This window comes from Salvia miltiorrhiza, chromosome 3, assembly GCF_028751815.1.
Source record: "Salvia miltiorrhiza cultivar Shanhuang (shh) chromosome 3, IMPLAD_Smil_shh, whole genome shotgun sequence".
Classification (NCBI taxonomy): Eukaryota; Viridiplantae; Streptophyta; class Magnoliopsida; order Lamiales; family Lamiaceae; genus Salvia; species Salvia miltiorrhiza.
Genome location: NC_080389.1, coordinates 41,258,008 through 41,275,483, shown reverse-complemented (window position 1 = coordinate 41,275,483; position 17,476 = coordinate 41,258,008). Strand labels below are relative to the sequence as shown.

At 37.5% G+C, this 17,476-nt stretch overlaps 2 protein-coding genes across 6 annotated transcripts; one reads left to right on the top strand and one right to left on the bottom strand.

Annotated features, from left to right (window-relative positions):
* Nucleotides 1-3,277: 3,277 nt before the first annotated feature.
* LOC131016754 (uncharacterized) lies at nucleotides 3,278-12,702 on the top strand. Of its 5 annotated transcripts, none has more exons than XM_057945474.1 (20): nucleotides 3,278-3,714; nucleotides 3,917-5,257; nucleotides 5,346-5,411; nucleotides 5,491-5,689; nucleotides 6,387-6,471; nucleotides 6,591-6,713; nucleotides 6,799-6,867; nucleotides 6,973-7,054; nucleotides 7,132-7,191; nucleotides 7,318-7,370; nucleotides 7,450-7,616; nucleotides 8,491-8,659; nucleotides 9,316-9,373; nucleotides 9,493-9,549; nucleotides 9,630-9,875; nucleotides 10,370-10,431; nucleotides 10,886-10,942; nucleotides 11,049-11,142; nucleotides 11,716-11,856; nucleotides 12,023-12,702. In XM_057945474.1, exons 1-20 carry the CDS (start codon nucleotides 3,712-3,714, stop codon nucleotides 12,098-12,100), a joined length of 3,210 nt encoding a protein of 1,069 aa, XP_057801457.1. In that variant the 5' UTR covers nucleotides 3,278-3,711; the 3' UTR covers nucleotides 12,101-12,702. The 5 variants fall into 5 exon arrangements, with proteins under 5 accessions (XP_057801457.1, XP_057801456.1, XP_057801460.1 ...); XM_057945473.1 differs by having other exon boundaries at nucleotides 5,343-5,411; XM_057945477.1 differs by having other exon boundaries at nucleotides 3,279-3,579; nucleotides 5,343-5,411; nucleotides 6,387-6,465.
* Nucleotides 12,703-12,727: 25 nt separating this feature from the next.
* Nucleotides 12,728-15,515, bottom strand: LOC131016756 (uncharacterized). The gene is made up of 3 exons (XM_057945478.1): nucleotides 14,837-15,515; nucleotides 13,972-14,278; nucleotides 12,728-13,357 (listed from the first exon to the last, which is right to left on the bottom strand). The coding sequence occupies exons 2-3, from the start codon at nucleotides 14,251-14,253 to the stop codon at nucleotides 12,932-12,934; spliced, it is 708 nt and encodes a 235-aa protein (XP_057801461.1). The 5' UTR covers nucleotides 14,254-14,278; nucleotides 14,837-15,515; the 3' UTR covers nucleotides 12,728-12,931.
* Nucleotides 15,516-17,476: the final 1,961 nt, after the last annotated feature.

Sequence of the window (17,476 nt, the reverse complement as noted above, 5' to 3'; positions counted from 1 at the left end):
CTAAAAATTACGGTCCTATTTTAACCATTAGGTCGCTTATAACCAAAAGTGTTGAAATATATATTTTCCATTTAGGGTATATTAATTACATTTTAAATCTTAAACTATTAAAGTTTTGATAAAAGTATTTTTAATCATTGCTAATCTATATATATAAAAGGAGATCAATTTCCATAAATAGTACGTTACGTTTTTTTACCGTTAAAATCACCTTACTATTTATGAAAATAACTTTTTTCTAATTCTAATTTTTTTTTAATTTTATCTACTCCAAATCATTCGTATATTTGTTTGTTGTAATTTTTTTTAATTAAAGTATTAGTTAAAATTTTCATCTTTTAAATATATTATAAGTGTTAGTTACACGAATATATAAAATGATTGCAAATGATCACATATGTTTAGTAAATATAAATAATTTTTTCTTAAAAGTAAATAAAATCACTAAAATATTGATATTGAGAAAATTTATGATTATACATGGACTTATAACATATTTATTTATTCTTTCACTACAAAAAATCGCGCGATTACCGGCGGCATTTTCCGTCGGTAATCGTGAGGCGATCGCCGGAAAAACGATTACCGGCAGCGAATTTCCTCGTCGGTGATTCGTTTACCGGTGGCAAACGACCGCCGCCGGTGAATCTTGTCGTTGATCGGTGGAGCTTCGCCGGACTTTACCGGCGACGGTGGTTGCCGGTGATTAGCGGCGGCTCGGTGCCGCCGGTAATTATATTTTATTTATTTATTTATTTATACCCTACAAGTATTTAATTCTGTATTTATATAGTAGTGCATACGTTAGACGAACTTCCCATCTTAGTTGTGCACTAAGTCAAGCACGCTTAACTTTGAAGTTCTTTTCGAGTGGTCACCAGTACAGAACACTTGTATTATTTATATATCTAGTACCTATTAATTCATTTAAACTCTATTACAATATACAATATCATACATTCATAACCTTAGAATATGTCGAGATGATATCCAAGAGATGTCGTTAATTATTTGCATTTGATTTCCTCGGTATACTGCTGTAATATTACGAGTCCCTCAAAGTGTGCCACATGTACTTCGGGGTCCCCTGATCCATCATAATCTAGGGCAATAGACTTGTGATTTCGAGGAAGAACATCCAACAGTATATCCTCAGAAAACGGACTAGGTCTCAGTCGCAGTGCCAACCTTATGTCAATGACGGCCCTGCACTTTCCCTATTCCGGGAATAACTATTGACATCCCTGTGTCTAGAATGTTCATGATGAGGGGAACGATCATGCTTCACATCCTTTCTTTTATCCCGCTGTAATTTTTCAGTTAAGCGATCTTTTTCTTCCATGGCTGCTTCAAGCTCCTTGATGTGTTCTTGCATGCGGGACACTTTCCCAAGCAACAGTGCAGATGTGCCCTTGTTCAATGACTTGCCCATCTGCTTGCTTGCAGGGGTGGTTTTACTAGACGTGTTTGCTACGTCTTCAATACAATCCATGTCTCCAGGGAAAAGAGGTCCCATTTGTTTGAGCATTTTCTCACGCTCTTTCCCCACACCTGAGTAGCGGTCTTGTTTAGCGTTGAATGGGCTATCTCTTTGGCAACAACAGTGGTGCCTCCAAGAATAACAACGATCCCCACATCCAGCGAGACGGGTAGCTCCCCTGTTGGTAACACATGTGGCGCGATCGGGGTGAAAGGTACTCTCATTATCTGTCTCATTACAACATAGTTAATTAAAGACAACAACATTTGTTATGTCATGGTGACATTGACCAATCCACTACAAGATGTAGCTGGTCCAATAGTAGGCAAGCTTGCTCCCAGAGGTGTAGTGAATCCAGGTGGTAACGATACCGGCGTGGTGAATCCCAGTGGTGCCGACATTGGCATGGTAGCGGAGTTCAGAGTAACAGATGCCCTGACGGCCTTATCATTCAGATTAGGTAACGGAGGTACCTCGCCCTCAAAGTCTTTAGCTAGATCCTTGTTAACAGTCGCAAAATCCATAGAGTATCCCTGCACAAGTTGTAATAGAGAGAAAGTCAAATCAAAGGTGGGGGTGGAGGGGTGCGGGTGGGTCAGTGGCAAAAAAATCGGATCGGTCGAAAAATGCAATGAATTTTTTTGTATAATTTAATGCATTTCTGCGTGTAAAGTTATGTATTTTTTTATAAAAAAATTGACCTCGGGGGTGGGGTGGATCAGCGGTGAAAAAACCAAATTTGTGGAAAGTGCAATGCATTTTTTGTACAATTTAATGTATTTTTGTGTGCAAAGTTATGCATTTTTGTTAAAAAAAATTAAAAAAAGAAAAAAGAATTAATTTTTTTTTACCTTGGGGGGTGGGGTGGGTCAGCGGTGAAAAAACCATATTTGTGAAAAAGTGCAATGCATTTTTCGTAGTACAATTTAATGCATTTTTGTGTGGAATTTTATGTATTTTTGTGTGAAAAATTATGCATTTTTGCAAAAAAGAAAATAAAAAAAAATAAAAAATTTGTCTTGTGGGGGTTGGGGTAGTGTGGGGTGGCAAAAATACCAGATTTGTAAAAATGAAATGATTTTTTGTATAATTTAATGCATTATGTATGAAAAGTTTTGAATTTTCGTAAAAAAATAAAAGAAAAAAATTAAAAGAAATTGTCTTGGGGGTATAGGGTGGGGGTGAGGTGACGAAATACCATATTTGTAAAAATAAAATGCATTTTTGTTCAATTTAATAGTACATTTTTGTGTGAAACTTTATGTATTTTTGTGTGAAATTATATGAATGTAAAATATGTCTATTTTGAGAAAATCTAAAAAAAATTAATTTTTTTTTATATTTGATTTTGGTTTTTCAATTTTACCTATGTACAGATTTTGCCTTAGAATGTCTTGAAAACTCTTTCACGTGTCACAATTTTAGTGCGCCACATATACAAAATGTGAGGTCAAGATTGAGTATATAGATCCAAATCTAGACCATATAATATGGTCACGTGGCTAACTAGAAGCGCGACACGTGACATAGTAATTTTTAAAAATTATTAAAACAAATTAAGAAATATTAAAAAAAGATTGGATAGATCTATGCATGAATTATTAATAAATATTAACATTTAAACGACATAAAATACTTCTAAAATGAATTGGTGCCCACAAATTTATCTGATCTACGATTCGCTCCCAACTTTCTTCTCGCTCCTTCCGTCTCACCACGACTTTTCCTCTCTCATCAAACTTAAAAGCCAAGAAAATGCTGCTTTTTCTATATAAATAAATAAAAAATATATCTTTTTACTCCAACTTCAACTGCTGCTACTATAACCTGTAATCCATACCGCCAATCCAACTTTTCAGTTTTCTCTCAAATAACAGAAAATTTCACAACCAATACCCAAAACCCTAATAATTTCCCTCCTTCATTGTTGTTTCCTTCCATTGTTAGATCTGTGATTTCTGAACTATTATACTCGTAGTCGCGCTCACGAATTGGAGTTTTGGATTGAACAATTGACGCAGTTACCAGATCTGTCGGAGTTTCATTTTCGGATGAGTGATTGGATTTCAATTCCATTTCCCGTTTTATTGGATTGAAAGGTCTGTTTACATGCGTATATTGCTTTAAACTCAGTTCACAATTTGCAATTTCGGCGATTCCATGGATTGAGCGGGTTTTTCCGGTGCTTTCGGGGTGTATGAATTTTCACGGGACGTTGCATTACGTAATGAATGGTAGTCATTATCTTTTGGTGACTATTGAGTGAATTCAGAGCTAAAATTGTTTGGTATTATCGGAATACCGTCAAATTTGATAGTTTGTCTATCTAATTTCTTTTTTCACATCGTCGCGGTCTGTCTTTTTCTTTTTTCCTTTAATCTGAATTGGTGGTGCAGACTGCGCTGCTGAGTTTCTTGTCTTTTTCATTGTGTGTAGGGTTTTTGTGGATGGGGGAGGTGGGAGTGGAACTTGGGTGGTTGTTATTTCGTTAATGCGATGGAAATGAACGGTGGATTGAGGATTAATTCAGAGAGCGGGCAACATTCGATAGGGTATGGTGCGGGAGGCGAGTGGATGGTGCAGGAAGAAACGAGGAAATCATTCAATGATATTGAGATGACGCCTTGTGTGGCAACTGAGTTTATGGATGGTGAAAGTGAGTCTGTCTTTTATGACGTGAAGGTAACTGAAGAGGTGTTCGATGAGACTGAATTGATGTGTTCTGTTGACGTCTTGTCAAGTAACAGTGAATTAGTTTATGAAAGCCACGTGAAGAATGGTGCTAAATCGAAATCATGCTCTGAAATTCAGCTCAGAGGACCTGTGGATTATTCTGCGTCGGAACCTTGTACAAGGGCTCGTGCAAATGATGTTTTTAGTAGTGCAGAGCTAAAACCCTCTGTGGAAGATCATGAAACTGAAATATTCATGAATGACATGGCAAAGGAAGCACAGAACGGTGGAGATACAGAACCGAAGGGAGTACTGAATGATAGTGAGATGGATCTGCGTGCGGAGAATCATGCACTGGAACAGTTAGATGATGGTAAGGTTGAGCTGTATTCTAATAGTGACGAGGTGAAAGAAGCACAAAATTATTCTGGTTTGGAGACGTGTCACAAAAATCAAGTTAAAGAGCCAACCAATGATGATTTGCATTCTGAAGTTTCAAACCCAAATCTGTCCCCGAAACAGGTTACCTCAAGCTTCACCATTAGCAGTCAACCTCTTGATGTGCTTAGTGGTGAACGTGGTGGTTGTGGAGAGATTACATCAGCTTGTTCCTGGAATTGCTTCGCTGATGGAAACTTTCGTGAAGAAGAACACAGTAAGTGCAAACAGGAATCACTTTCTACAGCTCGTGTGGTTCTTGAAATTCCAAAGCATGTTAGACCCACTGGTATTCGAAAGATTACATTTAAATTCAGTAAACGGAAAGACGAATGTGATTCAGACCTATCCATTAAGCCCTTGGTTGATGACAAATTTAACGAGGACCTTTATGATAATGAAATATCTGTGGCTGCTGCTGATGGTTTATCTATCCATGGCTTTCGCAATGATGACTGGATTGCTTTGGAGAACTCAAAAGTGAAATTAAGCATGGTTGACGGAGAGTGTCTTGACCCAAGAAGTCCTTCCTCTTGTGCTCCCAACATGGAACTGAGGATGTCTAAGAAAATAATTCCAGATAATTACCCTTCAAATGTTAAGAAGCTTTTGTGCACTGGAATACTGGAAGGAGCTAGAGTTAAGTATATTTCTATGTCTGGCGAGGTATGTAGTTGGTGTATTTGTGCTTTCTAATCTTCATAGTTTTATTCTAGTGTGATGTTAACTCTGGTTTCTAATTTATTGCTAGAAGGAGCTTCCCGGAATTATAAGAAGTGGTGGGTACTTGTGTGGCTGTTGCATCTGCAACTTCTCCAAAGTAAGTCATGTCTGCAAGTTAAGTTGTTCTTTTGATCAGTTGTTTGGTCTGTTCTAATTATTTAAATTCACTTATGCAGGTGGTTAGTGCATACGAGTTTGAACTTCACTCTGGTAGCAAGACAAGACATCCAAATAATCACATATATTTGGAGAATGGGAAGCCAATTTATAGCATAATTGAAGAACTCAAAACTGCTCCTCTCAGCGCAGTGGATACAGTGATAAAAGCTGTTGTAGGTTCTTCTTTAAATGAGGATTACTATCAGCTCTGGAAAGGTAAAATTTCAATTAAGTTCCCTTTTCTCTTTTAATTTCACTGAAACAGTCTGTTCTTTATACAAGAAAAGTTCTTCCTATACTGGATTGAAGGGTAGGGTATATACTTCATAATTACAACACTCGAGTATTTCCAGGCAGGTTCTTGCAAGTGTGCCTGCATTTCTCTCTAACTTACAAATAGTTGAACTGAATAGGTCCTCTACTCTGGCATCTTAGTTCGCAAGCAGAAAACCTCTCATGCTAGTGGTATAGTTCTGGTTGGGGACCATTACTTTGTGGACAGCTGGGGATTGCACATATGAGGTTTCTTGTCTGGTGTGAGTGGAAAAGGTGATAATGAATTACGTAAAAGTTATAAAGAGGAGGGTTACAAACGTTTCAGAATATCTAAGATAAACAGTTTTAGCTACTTACCCATCCAAATGTCACTTGAGAAATCGGAGATTGTTCTCCTATGCTATAACTTATTCATCAAGCTGATTTATATGTAAGATTGCTAAAATAAGAAGGAGATGACAATCAATCAGTTGGTGGCATTCTCGGGCCTATGGAGGCAACCACCTAGGTTTTTTAGTGCTTACGAATCACTACAATGGGTGATCACTGATCAGGGTTTTAGACATGAAAGAGGATAATTTATTGCATTTTCTGCCAATATTTAGTTTCTGATGTTTTATTTCCTAAAATGTTGTAGCAAGTCTTGAACATAAACATGATGTAGCCTATGGAGACAGTGTACACCACTATTTTGGCATGTCGCACTCCACCACCAGGTACGTGTATGTGTATAGTTTTCAATAGAAATTCATAGAATCCTTTGTGATGTGTATGCACATCTCTTAATTAACTTATTGTGCTTATTGGATATTCTCACTCTCTCCCTGTTATGATTTTCCAGCTCTGTGAGACACTCTACTGAAGACGGCACTTGTCCTAATGCATATCTTTATTCTCATGTAACACCCTTTAATCGGCAAGGCTATGCCGAGGCACAAGTTGAGCAGAAGCGTCCAATCAAGAAGTTTGTTTATTTTCCTTGCCTCCTCTGTCCTCTTTTCTCATATTAATGCAATTTTATCAGGTGCTCAATATAATTTCTTATGCAGGCCAAGACACAACCATTCTAGCTCTTTTTGGGAGCATAAGAAGACCACAGAAGGTGGAAACAAAAAAAGGCAAGCTTGTTGTTATCTTGTATTTTTCTAATTTCCTGTACATGGCTCTTTGTTGGTCTTGTCTGACAGCAAAACCTTGGTCTAATGAGTATTGATGTACAATAGGGACAATGATTTGCACAAATTACTTTTTATGCCGAATGGACTGCCAGATGGGACCAGTTTGGCTTATTACTCTAAAGGAAAGGTTGTATATAGCACTCTCATGCAGATCGCACTGTTTCCAGCATATAACTTATGACAATTTTTCTTGTCTGTTCACAGAGGATTCTTGGGGGTTACAAGCAGGGAAATGGCATAGTCTGTAGTTGTTGTAACTTTGAGGTAAGTACATTTATCTGTGGATTTGAAGTTTCTGTTTAATGGATCTGATCTGTTATAATATATCTAGCTCAAGAAACACTCAAGAAACACATCTTATGCTAGCTATTCTTTTTATTTTAAAAACAGATCAGTCCCTCCCAATTCGAGGCTCACGCTGGATGGGCAGCTAAACGTCAACCGTGAGTTGCTTTTGAAAGTTTATAATGTTTTTACCTGTGCAATTGGTGTTCAGAAATATGATTTCTATTCTTTTCGCAGCTATCGTAATATCTATACATCCTCTGGATTAACACTTCATGACATCGCCTTGATGCTGGCGAATGGCCAAAGTCTTCCATCTAGTGGAAGTGATGATATGTGTGCAGTATGCGGAGATGGAGGTGAACTTATTATATGCAATGGATGCCCTCGAGCTTTTCATGCTGGTTTGTTTCACCTTTCTTCTTATTGTCAATTTCTTCTTGTACTTGATCCGATTGTAGTTCTGTTTGTTATCTTTATACTTTTATCCTTACTGCTAGACTTTGTGAGTACCTTCAGTATAAAAATCACTATTTGTTGGAAACTAGTTGTTCTTCGAATATCTTCTTCATACCATATTCAAATGCATCTCTACAGATGCGCCCTGTACAAAATGTAAAGATAGACTAATTAAAGGAAGAATATACTGTCATTGTCCCAACGCTTGCCGATTTCCCCAAATTGTCATGACATTTAGAAGTATCATTTCCGTCCCCAACATTTATATATTGTGACTAAAATGTCCCAAGTCACAATTTCAAGGTTTCAAAAATCGACGTGTCAGACCAAAGTTTCTCCACTTGCTACATATCTCTTAGACGATATCGACCTCCTACGTGATACGTGGGTATTCCGAGTCCGAAATTGTGACTCGGGACATTTTAGTTACAATGTCCAAAAGTTGGTTGCTGTATCATTTTTAAATGTTTGGACATGTCTGGGAAAATTGCCAAATGTGGGAACAATATAGTATTTTTCCCCCTTAATTAGATGCATCTTTATATATGCACCTCTATAGATAGATTAATTATATAGATTTATATCACACTTTTATGTTGAGTTGTATGTGGTTCAATTAGTTGGCACATATACAGCAGCTTCACTTGTTGCATTTTCCTTTATTTGCCACCATATATATAATTAGTTGGTATATGGTGGTAGCCTTGTAGGTGAAGCTTCTGCCTTTGTGTTAATTAGAAATTAACTCCATTCTATAATCTAATGTGCTCGTGAGCTAGTTTCATGTTTCTTGATCCCTTTGTATCGATACTATTGCAGCTTGTTTAGGTTTACAGTGTCTCCCCGCAAATGATTGGTATTGTCCGCATTGCAAGGATAGACTTGGTCCTGGTAGAAAAGCATCTGGAGAGTCGAGACCAATTATCCTTAGACTAAAGAGAGTGGTAAAGGCACCAGAATTCGAGCCCGGTGGCTGTGTGATCTGCAGGTTTGTTGCAGTGGTTCAGTTATATTTCATTTGTCTGTATTCTATTGCAAGTTCTTTGTTAAAATACTTGTTTTCAAGATGTAGTTTTTGGTTGTTGATTGTCTTCCACACATCAACCAAGCAGTCAAATTGATAGTTTATTTACCGTAATTGTATTCTATTGCTTCTTGCCGTTTTCTGCTTCAGAGGACTCACAACAAATAGGGATAGAAGTATAGCTTTCCAACATGCGAGTAGTCTTCTGCATCTCTTTTTCTTTTGACTTCTCAATTTATAACTCTCTCAGCATCTTCTTATTTATGGCAGAGAATAACTGCTATTGGTATTTTTATTTGATTTATGATCAGAGGTTTTTTGAAAAGAAGAAACTGGTATAGTGGAATTTTCAACGGTATTGAATTATTATGAATTGGACAGATAATTTTAAATCTCTGTTGAAGTATCTATTCTAGATAAAAAGATTTTGACTGTTAATCCAAGTACACTTTTCTCGTCTGATATGTTTCTTTAGCTGCAATTCCTGTAACTGACCAGTTGGTTCCACAACTTTCTAACTTAAACTTAATGGCTTCAATAGTTGTTATTCTGAAGTGTGTATGCATATCTCGGTAAATTTCTAAAATTCTATTAAGTGGTTCTTATCTTCTGCTTTGTAGGTCACAGGACTTCAGTGCTGCGAAGTTTGATGACCGAACAGTGATAATATGTGATCAAGTATGACTTGCTTGCTTATCTTCGTTTTCGACATTTATTCTGCTTTTTCTTGGCCATTTACTTATCTTTAGCATATCATTTTTTTTGTTTTATGACTCCATATTTATCTTGTTGTCTAGTGTGAGAAGGAATATCATGTTGGTTGTTTACGTGAGTCCGAGATGTGTGATCTGAAAGTAAGTCTTAAAAGTATTTTTCATCAAGGAGTAATTTTTGACAGTTCGTTTTTAATGGATGCTCAAATATATGGCAACAGGAACTTCCTGAGGATAAATGGTTTTGTTGCGATGACTGCTATAAGATTTTCGAAGCACTACAGAGTTTGGCTTCTGGTGAACCTGAGATAATTCCAGCTTCAGTGTCATCTGCAGTATGTGAGAAGCATGCAACAATTGGTTTGAATGATAGGTATATGAATGAGATCCAATGGTGCATTCTGAGTGGAAAAAGTCGAGCTCCAGGGCATCTAATGTTGCTCTCTCGAGCAGCAGCAATTTTTCGCGTAAGCTTTGCCATCTAACATTACAAGATGATTTCCCTTTTTTAGCTAATATACGCCTTGAGATGTGTTGGAAGTCTAAAATTTGTTACCCTATGTTAACCATCTTTGCAACTTAAATAGCTATTAGATACTATGCCAGGGAGCATGTGTGTGTTTTCCATGGTAACCTGAAAATTTGAACATCATCAAGAAACCTTACATGTCTAACCATTGAATGGTTGAGGACTAATATTATAAGTATGTCATTTGGTTTATTATTTCTTACAACATTAGATATACTGACTGTCAGAAGCCTCTTGTGTTAAGTGCTTTTTAAAGCATTTAGATTGCCAGAATATTGATGTTGGCATAAGTCATAATATGAAGATTGAAGTATGAAATATGTTGTGTTATGGAATAACTAACAACAGGTGGATCCTACATATCACAAACTGGTTTTATATGGAAATCATGTATTACTGGAGATGGCCTTAATATAAGTTCATTGTCTGTAGGAATGCTTTGACCCCATCGTTGCAAAATCTGGTCGGGATCTTATCCCAGTTATGGTGTATGGGTAAGTTAGCCTCTTTCTTTTGTATATACTATATTTTTGTTGGAAATTTGGTTGTTGCTTAGACCATCTTAAGGTGAAGGCCATTGTATGTTCAGTTCTTGATTTTAAATGTGCTTCGTACATCTGTCCCTGTAGAATTGTCATCTGGTAGTTCAAGTACAATAACTTCTGTAAGATTTTTCCCTTTCTTGGGACAGAGCAGGGTTTAGTAGTTCAGGATCTCAGGAATTTACTGAATAATGGGATTAAGATTAATTCGGGAGCTTACTGGGAGATATAAGGGGACATTTTGGGGAGATAAATTAAATCAACTTTTCTGGATTATGATGATCATATATTGCACCCAAATTTTCATGATGTATTACATCATGAATTGATATGTTGCACCCAAATTTTCCTTGGTTAATGATAATGAACTCCATCCACTAATAAACTTGTTTGAACTTGTATGCAGAAGGAACATATCTGGGCAAGAGTTTAGTGGAATGTATTGTGTGGTTTTAATTGTGAAGTAAGTTGATGTTCTCAACCTCCTTTTAGTTTTTAATTTTGCTTTGTTATTATTAAAAGTAATATGACCCATGCAAGTTGACATATTATGCCCTTGGTACGTGCAGCTCCATTGTTGTATCAGCTGCTCTCCTCAGGATATTTGGAAAAGATGTTGCTGAACTTCCGTTGGTAGCTACTGATAGAGAAAATCAAGGAAAAGTAAGACCCTCTTGGACACACTCTTTAACTTTAAACCTATGAAAGCATAGACCTTTTCTTTCTACTAGAAAGTACATTTGTTTTGCATTTTCTTTCAATTCGCTTAGAATTCATCCTCAATCGTGTTCAACGGCAAGCATGTTTGTCATTCCTTGTTTTGTTCACGGGTGTATTAGGTATGAATGGTACTATCTGTGACTGCGTGCATGTAGTTGGACGCTTGGGTTGCAGCAGTACGAGACCATTTTCCTTTTTTCTTTATTTATGTAGGGGGTTGGGGTGCTGAACCTTGCGTCACCACTGGGGCGTGCAGATGGGCATGATTTATGGAAAAGGAGTTCTATTTTTATTGCTCTGTAGGCACACATGCTTGCTTCTTTTATGTAGTGAAAGATTCCCACTATAATCTGTGTTTGTGTTTCATTGTTGACTACAAACAAAATAAGGATTTGTTATTCCAGGAATTTCATACTTATTTTAAACTGCTGGAAGTATTTATTTTTTGTTACTAGGTTTTGTTTAATGTGATTACATTGACAGTGACATAACTATTACCATTGAAATGCCATATAGGGCTATTTTCAAGCGTTGTTTTCATGCATTGAGAGATTCCTATCATCCATGAGTGTGAGACACCTGGTACTCCCTGCGGCTGAGGAAGCTGAACCTATGTGGACAAATAAGCTAGGCTTCAGGAAGACGAGCCATGAGAAAGTAAGTTTCTTATCCATGCATCTTTTATCGATATTTTTCGGTTTGGTACTGGAACATAGGAGCATAATTTGATTTTTGTGAGAAACCCTATATACGACTGTGTCTCGTTGCAACCCTTCAATGCTTGAGAAAGTTCTGACAGTTGATCTAAAATTTCCTTGAGCAGATGCTTAAGTACACGAGAGACTTTCAGCTAACAATTTTCAAGGGAACATCCTTGTTGGAAAAGGAAGTACAACCATAGTGGACAATTTCGAGAGATGTGTGGAGTGCAGCTGCGGCAACTAGCTCGGGGGTGCCTTTGTTGATACGACTGAGGCTCACATCCCACGATTGATGATATCTGGATGCGCCGCAGTCAACCTTTTCGTGTAAAAGCACGATTCTGCCATATGCATGGGGGTAATCATCAGATGAATGGATGGAGCACTCCACCTATATACAGAGATAAGGTTTGGACAAATGAGGGAACTTTCATAATATAGCATTGTGGTGAGATTTTTAAGGAGTTGGATTTTTAGTTTCAGCATGATATGTGAGGCTACATCCTGCTGCCATAGAGATGCAGTAGTGAAAATGTCGCATGCAAAAATATCCAAGCATGCTACCCTTTTTAATACGCATGCAGGATGAGCTGAGCTGATACCCTTTTTTTCTTTTTCTCAGTTTTTATTTTATGAAGTTAGGGAGATAGTGGTTTGTTTTCGAGGTCCAAATATTTTGTTTCATTTGATTTGTACATTTTGACTGATGAAAGCTATACTTGAGTTGGATTATAGTGATGCAATGTACAGTTTCATACGTCACGCTTTTGTGGCTTGTAACAAAGTTGGAGTTTTATGTGTATGCTTCGGAGTTGTAAAGTACACAGTTACATAAAATAAATCTCTTGGATGATAGGTGTAGATTTGCTATACATGTATGCACGAAGTGCAGATTCGGCACCAAACTTCAGAATACTATAGTGTCCCACAAACACAATTCGTTCCCTTTCTCAAAAATCCAAACTCTTAACGACTACTTATTTGTTTACATTGGAGGGAGAAAACATGCAAGGCAAGCCCATGAATGCACGTCATCGTGTAGCCTCCGCAACGGGGAAGTGCAATTTCTGGACCGATTCCTTGAGAAAGCTACTTCCACAGAATGGATCTGTGCCGACAACGTCGAAATCAATGATGCCTGCCTCAGGCTCAGAGAAGCTAGCCACACTGTCATCATGTACAGACTTGAATTTACTGGTGGTGCCGCCATTCTTCCGAGCTTGCTTCTTGTCTTTGCCTTTGCCCCCTCTCGAGGATTTTCCACCTCCTTTCTGTTTGTTCTTCCCATATTTCCTGCCATTATTGCGGAGGTATTGATTCCTGCTTGATGGTACATGAGATACCGATGTTGGAATTGGATCGTATACATCAGGGGCCCAAGTGACGGACAGCTTCTTAGGCGGTATACCCTGCTTTTCACGGCTACCTTTCATGGCAGATGCAAGCTTGGAACGAGTCTGAGAGAGAATAACATTCAAGGAAAAAAAAACAAAAAAAAAGACCGAGAGAAACACTGTTAACATTATCTTTAACATTTATATATACCACTGGAGGAATTAAGGTAAGCAAGAACATTCAATAACTCAAAAAAAACGAAAGGCAAGAGCTACTATGCTTGCCTGCACCACTAACAAAGAACGTTACGAAATTCAAAGAAAAACACATATCTGATCAATTGGGGAAAATGAAAAGGATCCTAAACGTGAAAGTAAAACCTCATGAATTAACGTGAGCACATGAGATCAAAGTTTCTGGCAATTCTTTGAAGAGATATGTAATTGCTGCCAGAAGTCGGAAATCAAAGGAAAGATTCAGTTTATGCATTAGCAAATATACTCTCAAAGACCTGGGACTGATGCCTACCATCCCAGGATATTACATGATCCAAGGGACCAGCACCGTAATTCCACTAATGCAAAATTAAACAGCTGTCAGTAGACTACAATATATAGCCTGACAAAATTCAGCATATGATGTTAACTTGGTAGAACGGGAGATTCAATTTCACATGATATATTTGAGAAGTTACAAGAATTCATAAATACTGGAAAGAGGTTGAAAGAAAACTTACAGCAGAAGACGTGGACTCAGGAAGATTGTCGCCCGATTTGTTTGAGTAGTTGCAGTCATCTTCCACCACAAAATCACATTTGATATTGCTTCCAGCCGATAAGCCACTAGTTGATATTCCAACGTCTTCAACACTTATAAATTCATTCAAGCACATTTTCAGATCATTCATAGAAAGATCTCCTGATCCGTATTGAATTTGGATACTAGGAGTCGTCACAGGCTCACTGTTGCTGCTTGATTCTTGGGAAGCCAGTGTATCACTAGGAACAGAACCTTCCATCCACAACTGAGGTTGAATAGAAGAGCTGCAAGAAAGGCAGAATTCGAAGTTGATTACTTTCAATTTTATTCCAAGCACAACCAAGAAATTATATCTAGGAGGCAGATCCTTAAAATGAGTGTATCACGAGGAGAATATCTAAGAAAAGTCAAACTAACTGGCAGAGAAATTCTGAGTTCAATCAACTTATAAAAATTCAAGTATTACCTCGAAGCTTTACTTAGGTGTTACATTCAAAATTTATACAGCCATAGATGCCATTCTGCTATTAGCACCCCTAGAAGATTGTCGATGTACTGGATCTAAAACATATAAATCCAATCCTTCCATCTCTCACTCAGCCAATTAAATTAATCTACGCACTCTTACTAGTGAGGTTTTGGAACTACATTGTGCTGGCAATGCAGTCATGATTATTGCACCCAAAAAAGCTACAAAATATCTCGGGCACCAATTTCACAAATATGTTGATAGAAAGTTGAATATCAACCATTTAAATCTCAGAGATGCGAGATATACTAGTTATTCCCTATTAATAAAATAAAAATGTAAAAGCTTAACAAAATCCTAATCCAGAAATTACCTTATATCGGTCCAACACCCGTCGAGAATCCTCAATAGTTAATATCTCCAAAACGAGATCCGATCCACAGGAAGAACAGAAGATCGTCAAATCGAGACAGCTAGATTGCCAACAATATTAGATCCACCACTGGTTCACTGATAGTATCGAGACACACTAACAATATCACGTCGGAACCGACAAACAGCACGAAAACGTTCGAAACTGAAACCTTCGCGAAAAATTAAGCTAAGATCTTGCGGAGAAAACGTTAACTGCTAAGATTACCGCGTCGATCACTTTTCTGAAGATGTTTCCGGCGATGAAAAGACGAGCCATCGTAGTACGACGTCATATGCGGGCGCGTGAGCGATAGAAAGTAGATTGAAAGCACCGGATGCATTATCCGATGCTCTTAGATTCACGAATCTCCCTTTTTTGGATGCTTTCACGCAATCCAACTGTGTGCGGAGCGTTCGATCAAAGTAACACGAAGAATTTACGGCATGCTTATGATTGAGAGAACGCGAACTTGGATCTGAATTTCAACTGGGAAGTAGTATGTGGAATTGATCTGAACTTGTCGTCGAAACCTTAAGGGGAAACTTGATTGGATTGATCGGAAAATGGATAGAACTTCTGATGTGCGTGTGTGTGAGAGAGAGTGTGTGTGACTGCGAGTCTTGTATAAATTGTAGTAGTAATATTGAGATTTTTTGGGGTTTATCTAATCGGCCCTAATTACTATTATGCCCCTGGAATTTTTATTAATTACTTGATTTGTCCCATTATTCATGTTTTTTGGACACTCTCAATTAACACAATCGGTTTCCTTTTTAGTGCTCGTTTGGTTCAAGTAGAGGAATGAAAAGTGAATGAAATCAAATAAAGGAGTGAAATGGTAACAATAGCCATTACTTTTATTGAGTGTTTGGTTTAACAATGGAAAATAAATATTAGTAAGGGATTCCCTTTCTTTTATTTCCCCTCTATTTTGATTGGGTTACCCTCAAGTAAGAATAATGATTATCTTATTACCCAAACCAAATAACAAATAATGGATTCAATTACTTGATTCTCTTTCCAACCTCTAAAAACATCCAACCAAACGTGGGCTTAAGCTATAATTAAAACTTAATTAAACTAACTAGTTAAACCTAAATTCTACACTATTTTTCAATTCACCCTCTCACTTTTTCTTCTCGCCGCCTCACCCCTGCTTTCGTCTTCTTTTTTCCCTCATTCGCCACCGTCCCCCACCACTCTGGTTGCCGCCTTCTCCACCTTGAACACACCCCTGCTCTACCATGCGCTAGATTCGTCCGCCATCCACCCATCTGAGTGGAACCCTAGCAGTGGCGCGATGCGACGCCAAATCCGTCTGCTATCCACCCGATCCGAGTGAAACCCTAGCAGCAGCGCCAGATCAGTCCGTCGTGTTATGCTCGATCCCTTTCTCTCAGAGGCATTCAAAAAGCCTTCTCTGGATTCTGGTCGGAGCCCTTGAAATTAGGCGAAATTAGGCCTCTCGAAATAAGTTTTGCGAGTTGCCCTTATAAAGAATGCGGTCACTCCTATGACCATGACTATGACTATGATGAAATGCGATTTTATATATAAAAAAAAGGAAAAAGACCTATGACCATGACTATGAGATCAAGGAATTAGTTTTGTGATGGCCTATGAAGTCATTGGTAGGATGGAGTCCATTTCGCTCGTCGCCTTAGGGTTCATGTTCACCACTAATGATGTCGATTTCACCATGAGCAGAGTCACTATATTTAGAAGCAATAGTACGTTTTTCATCTATTAGAATGTGGCTCTCATTAGTTTAAGCTTTGGATAATCGCTTTTCTGCAATCCCTTTAAAGCTTTGATCTGTTTTGTTTTGTGTTGTTGGTGATGTTTTTTGTGTGGCTGTTGTGATCTTATTGCAAAAGAATTTTAAAATGCAGAGAAATATGGACGTGTCTACAGCTGCAAGATTTTGAGTAAAACTTTAATTAATTTTCTAATGGGACATCTTTCCTCTTAATTTTTGTTCTTCTTAATCTCCCTGTCGAAAATGCATAGGCCATAAATAATGGGACGGAGGGACCCATGAATTTTATTTTTTAAATCTAAATATATGAATTTTGTGCTTGTATGATTTTTCTCATGAAACTTAATTTTTTTTTTCAAATTGTTGCGACCAACGTTAAACCTAAGGTTTTGATACCAATTAATGAAACCGTATAGTGAAATACAATTTTTTTTTTTTCTCATTTGGTTCATTTTTGGTTATCAAATCAATAATCATACAATAATAGCTATATACCTAGCATGCATCTAATAATTTAACCGCATCACATTGGTGGTAGAATCACTTACTTGAGAAGTTGCAGATGAAAGATTCCATATATAATCTTGTGGATTGTGATCTTCTGTCAATGTTCTATATCTTTGGTGGGCGAAAATTCATAGAATAATCCCACTTGAATTGCTGCTCACTTTTAACTATGGGGGTGCGTTTCCGAATGGCGCATGTATATGTCGTCCCCTTGTCTTTGTCTTTCTATTTATAATTCTCTAATTACTATCCTAGGATAGGTCTTGAAACTCTGGCCTAATAATAATTAATTATAAGCCTCAGATAGACCTGTTATAATTAAATAATATGGA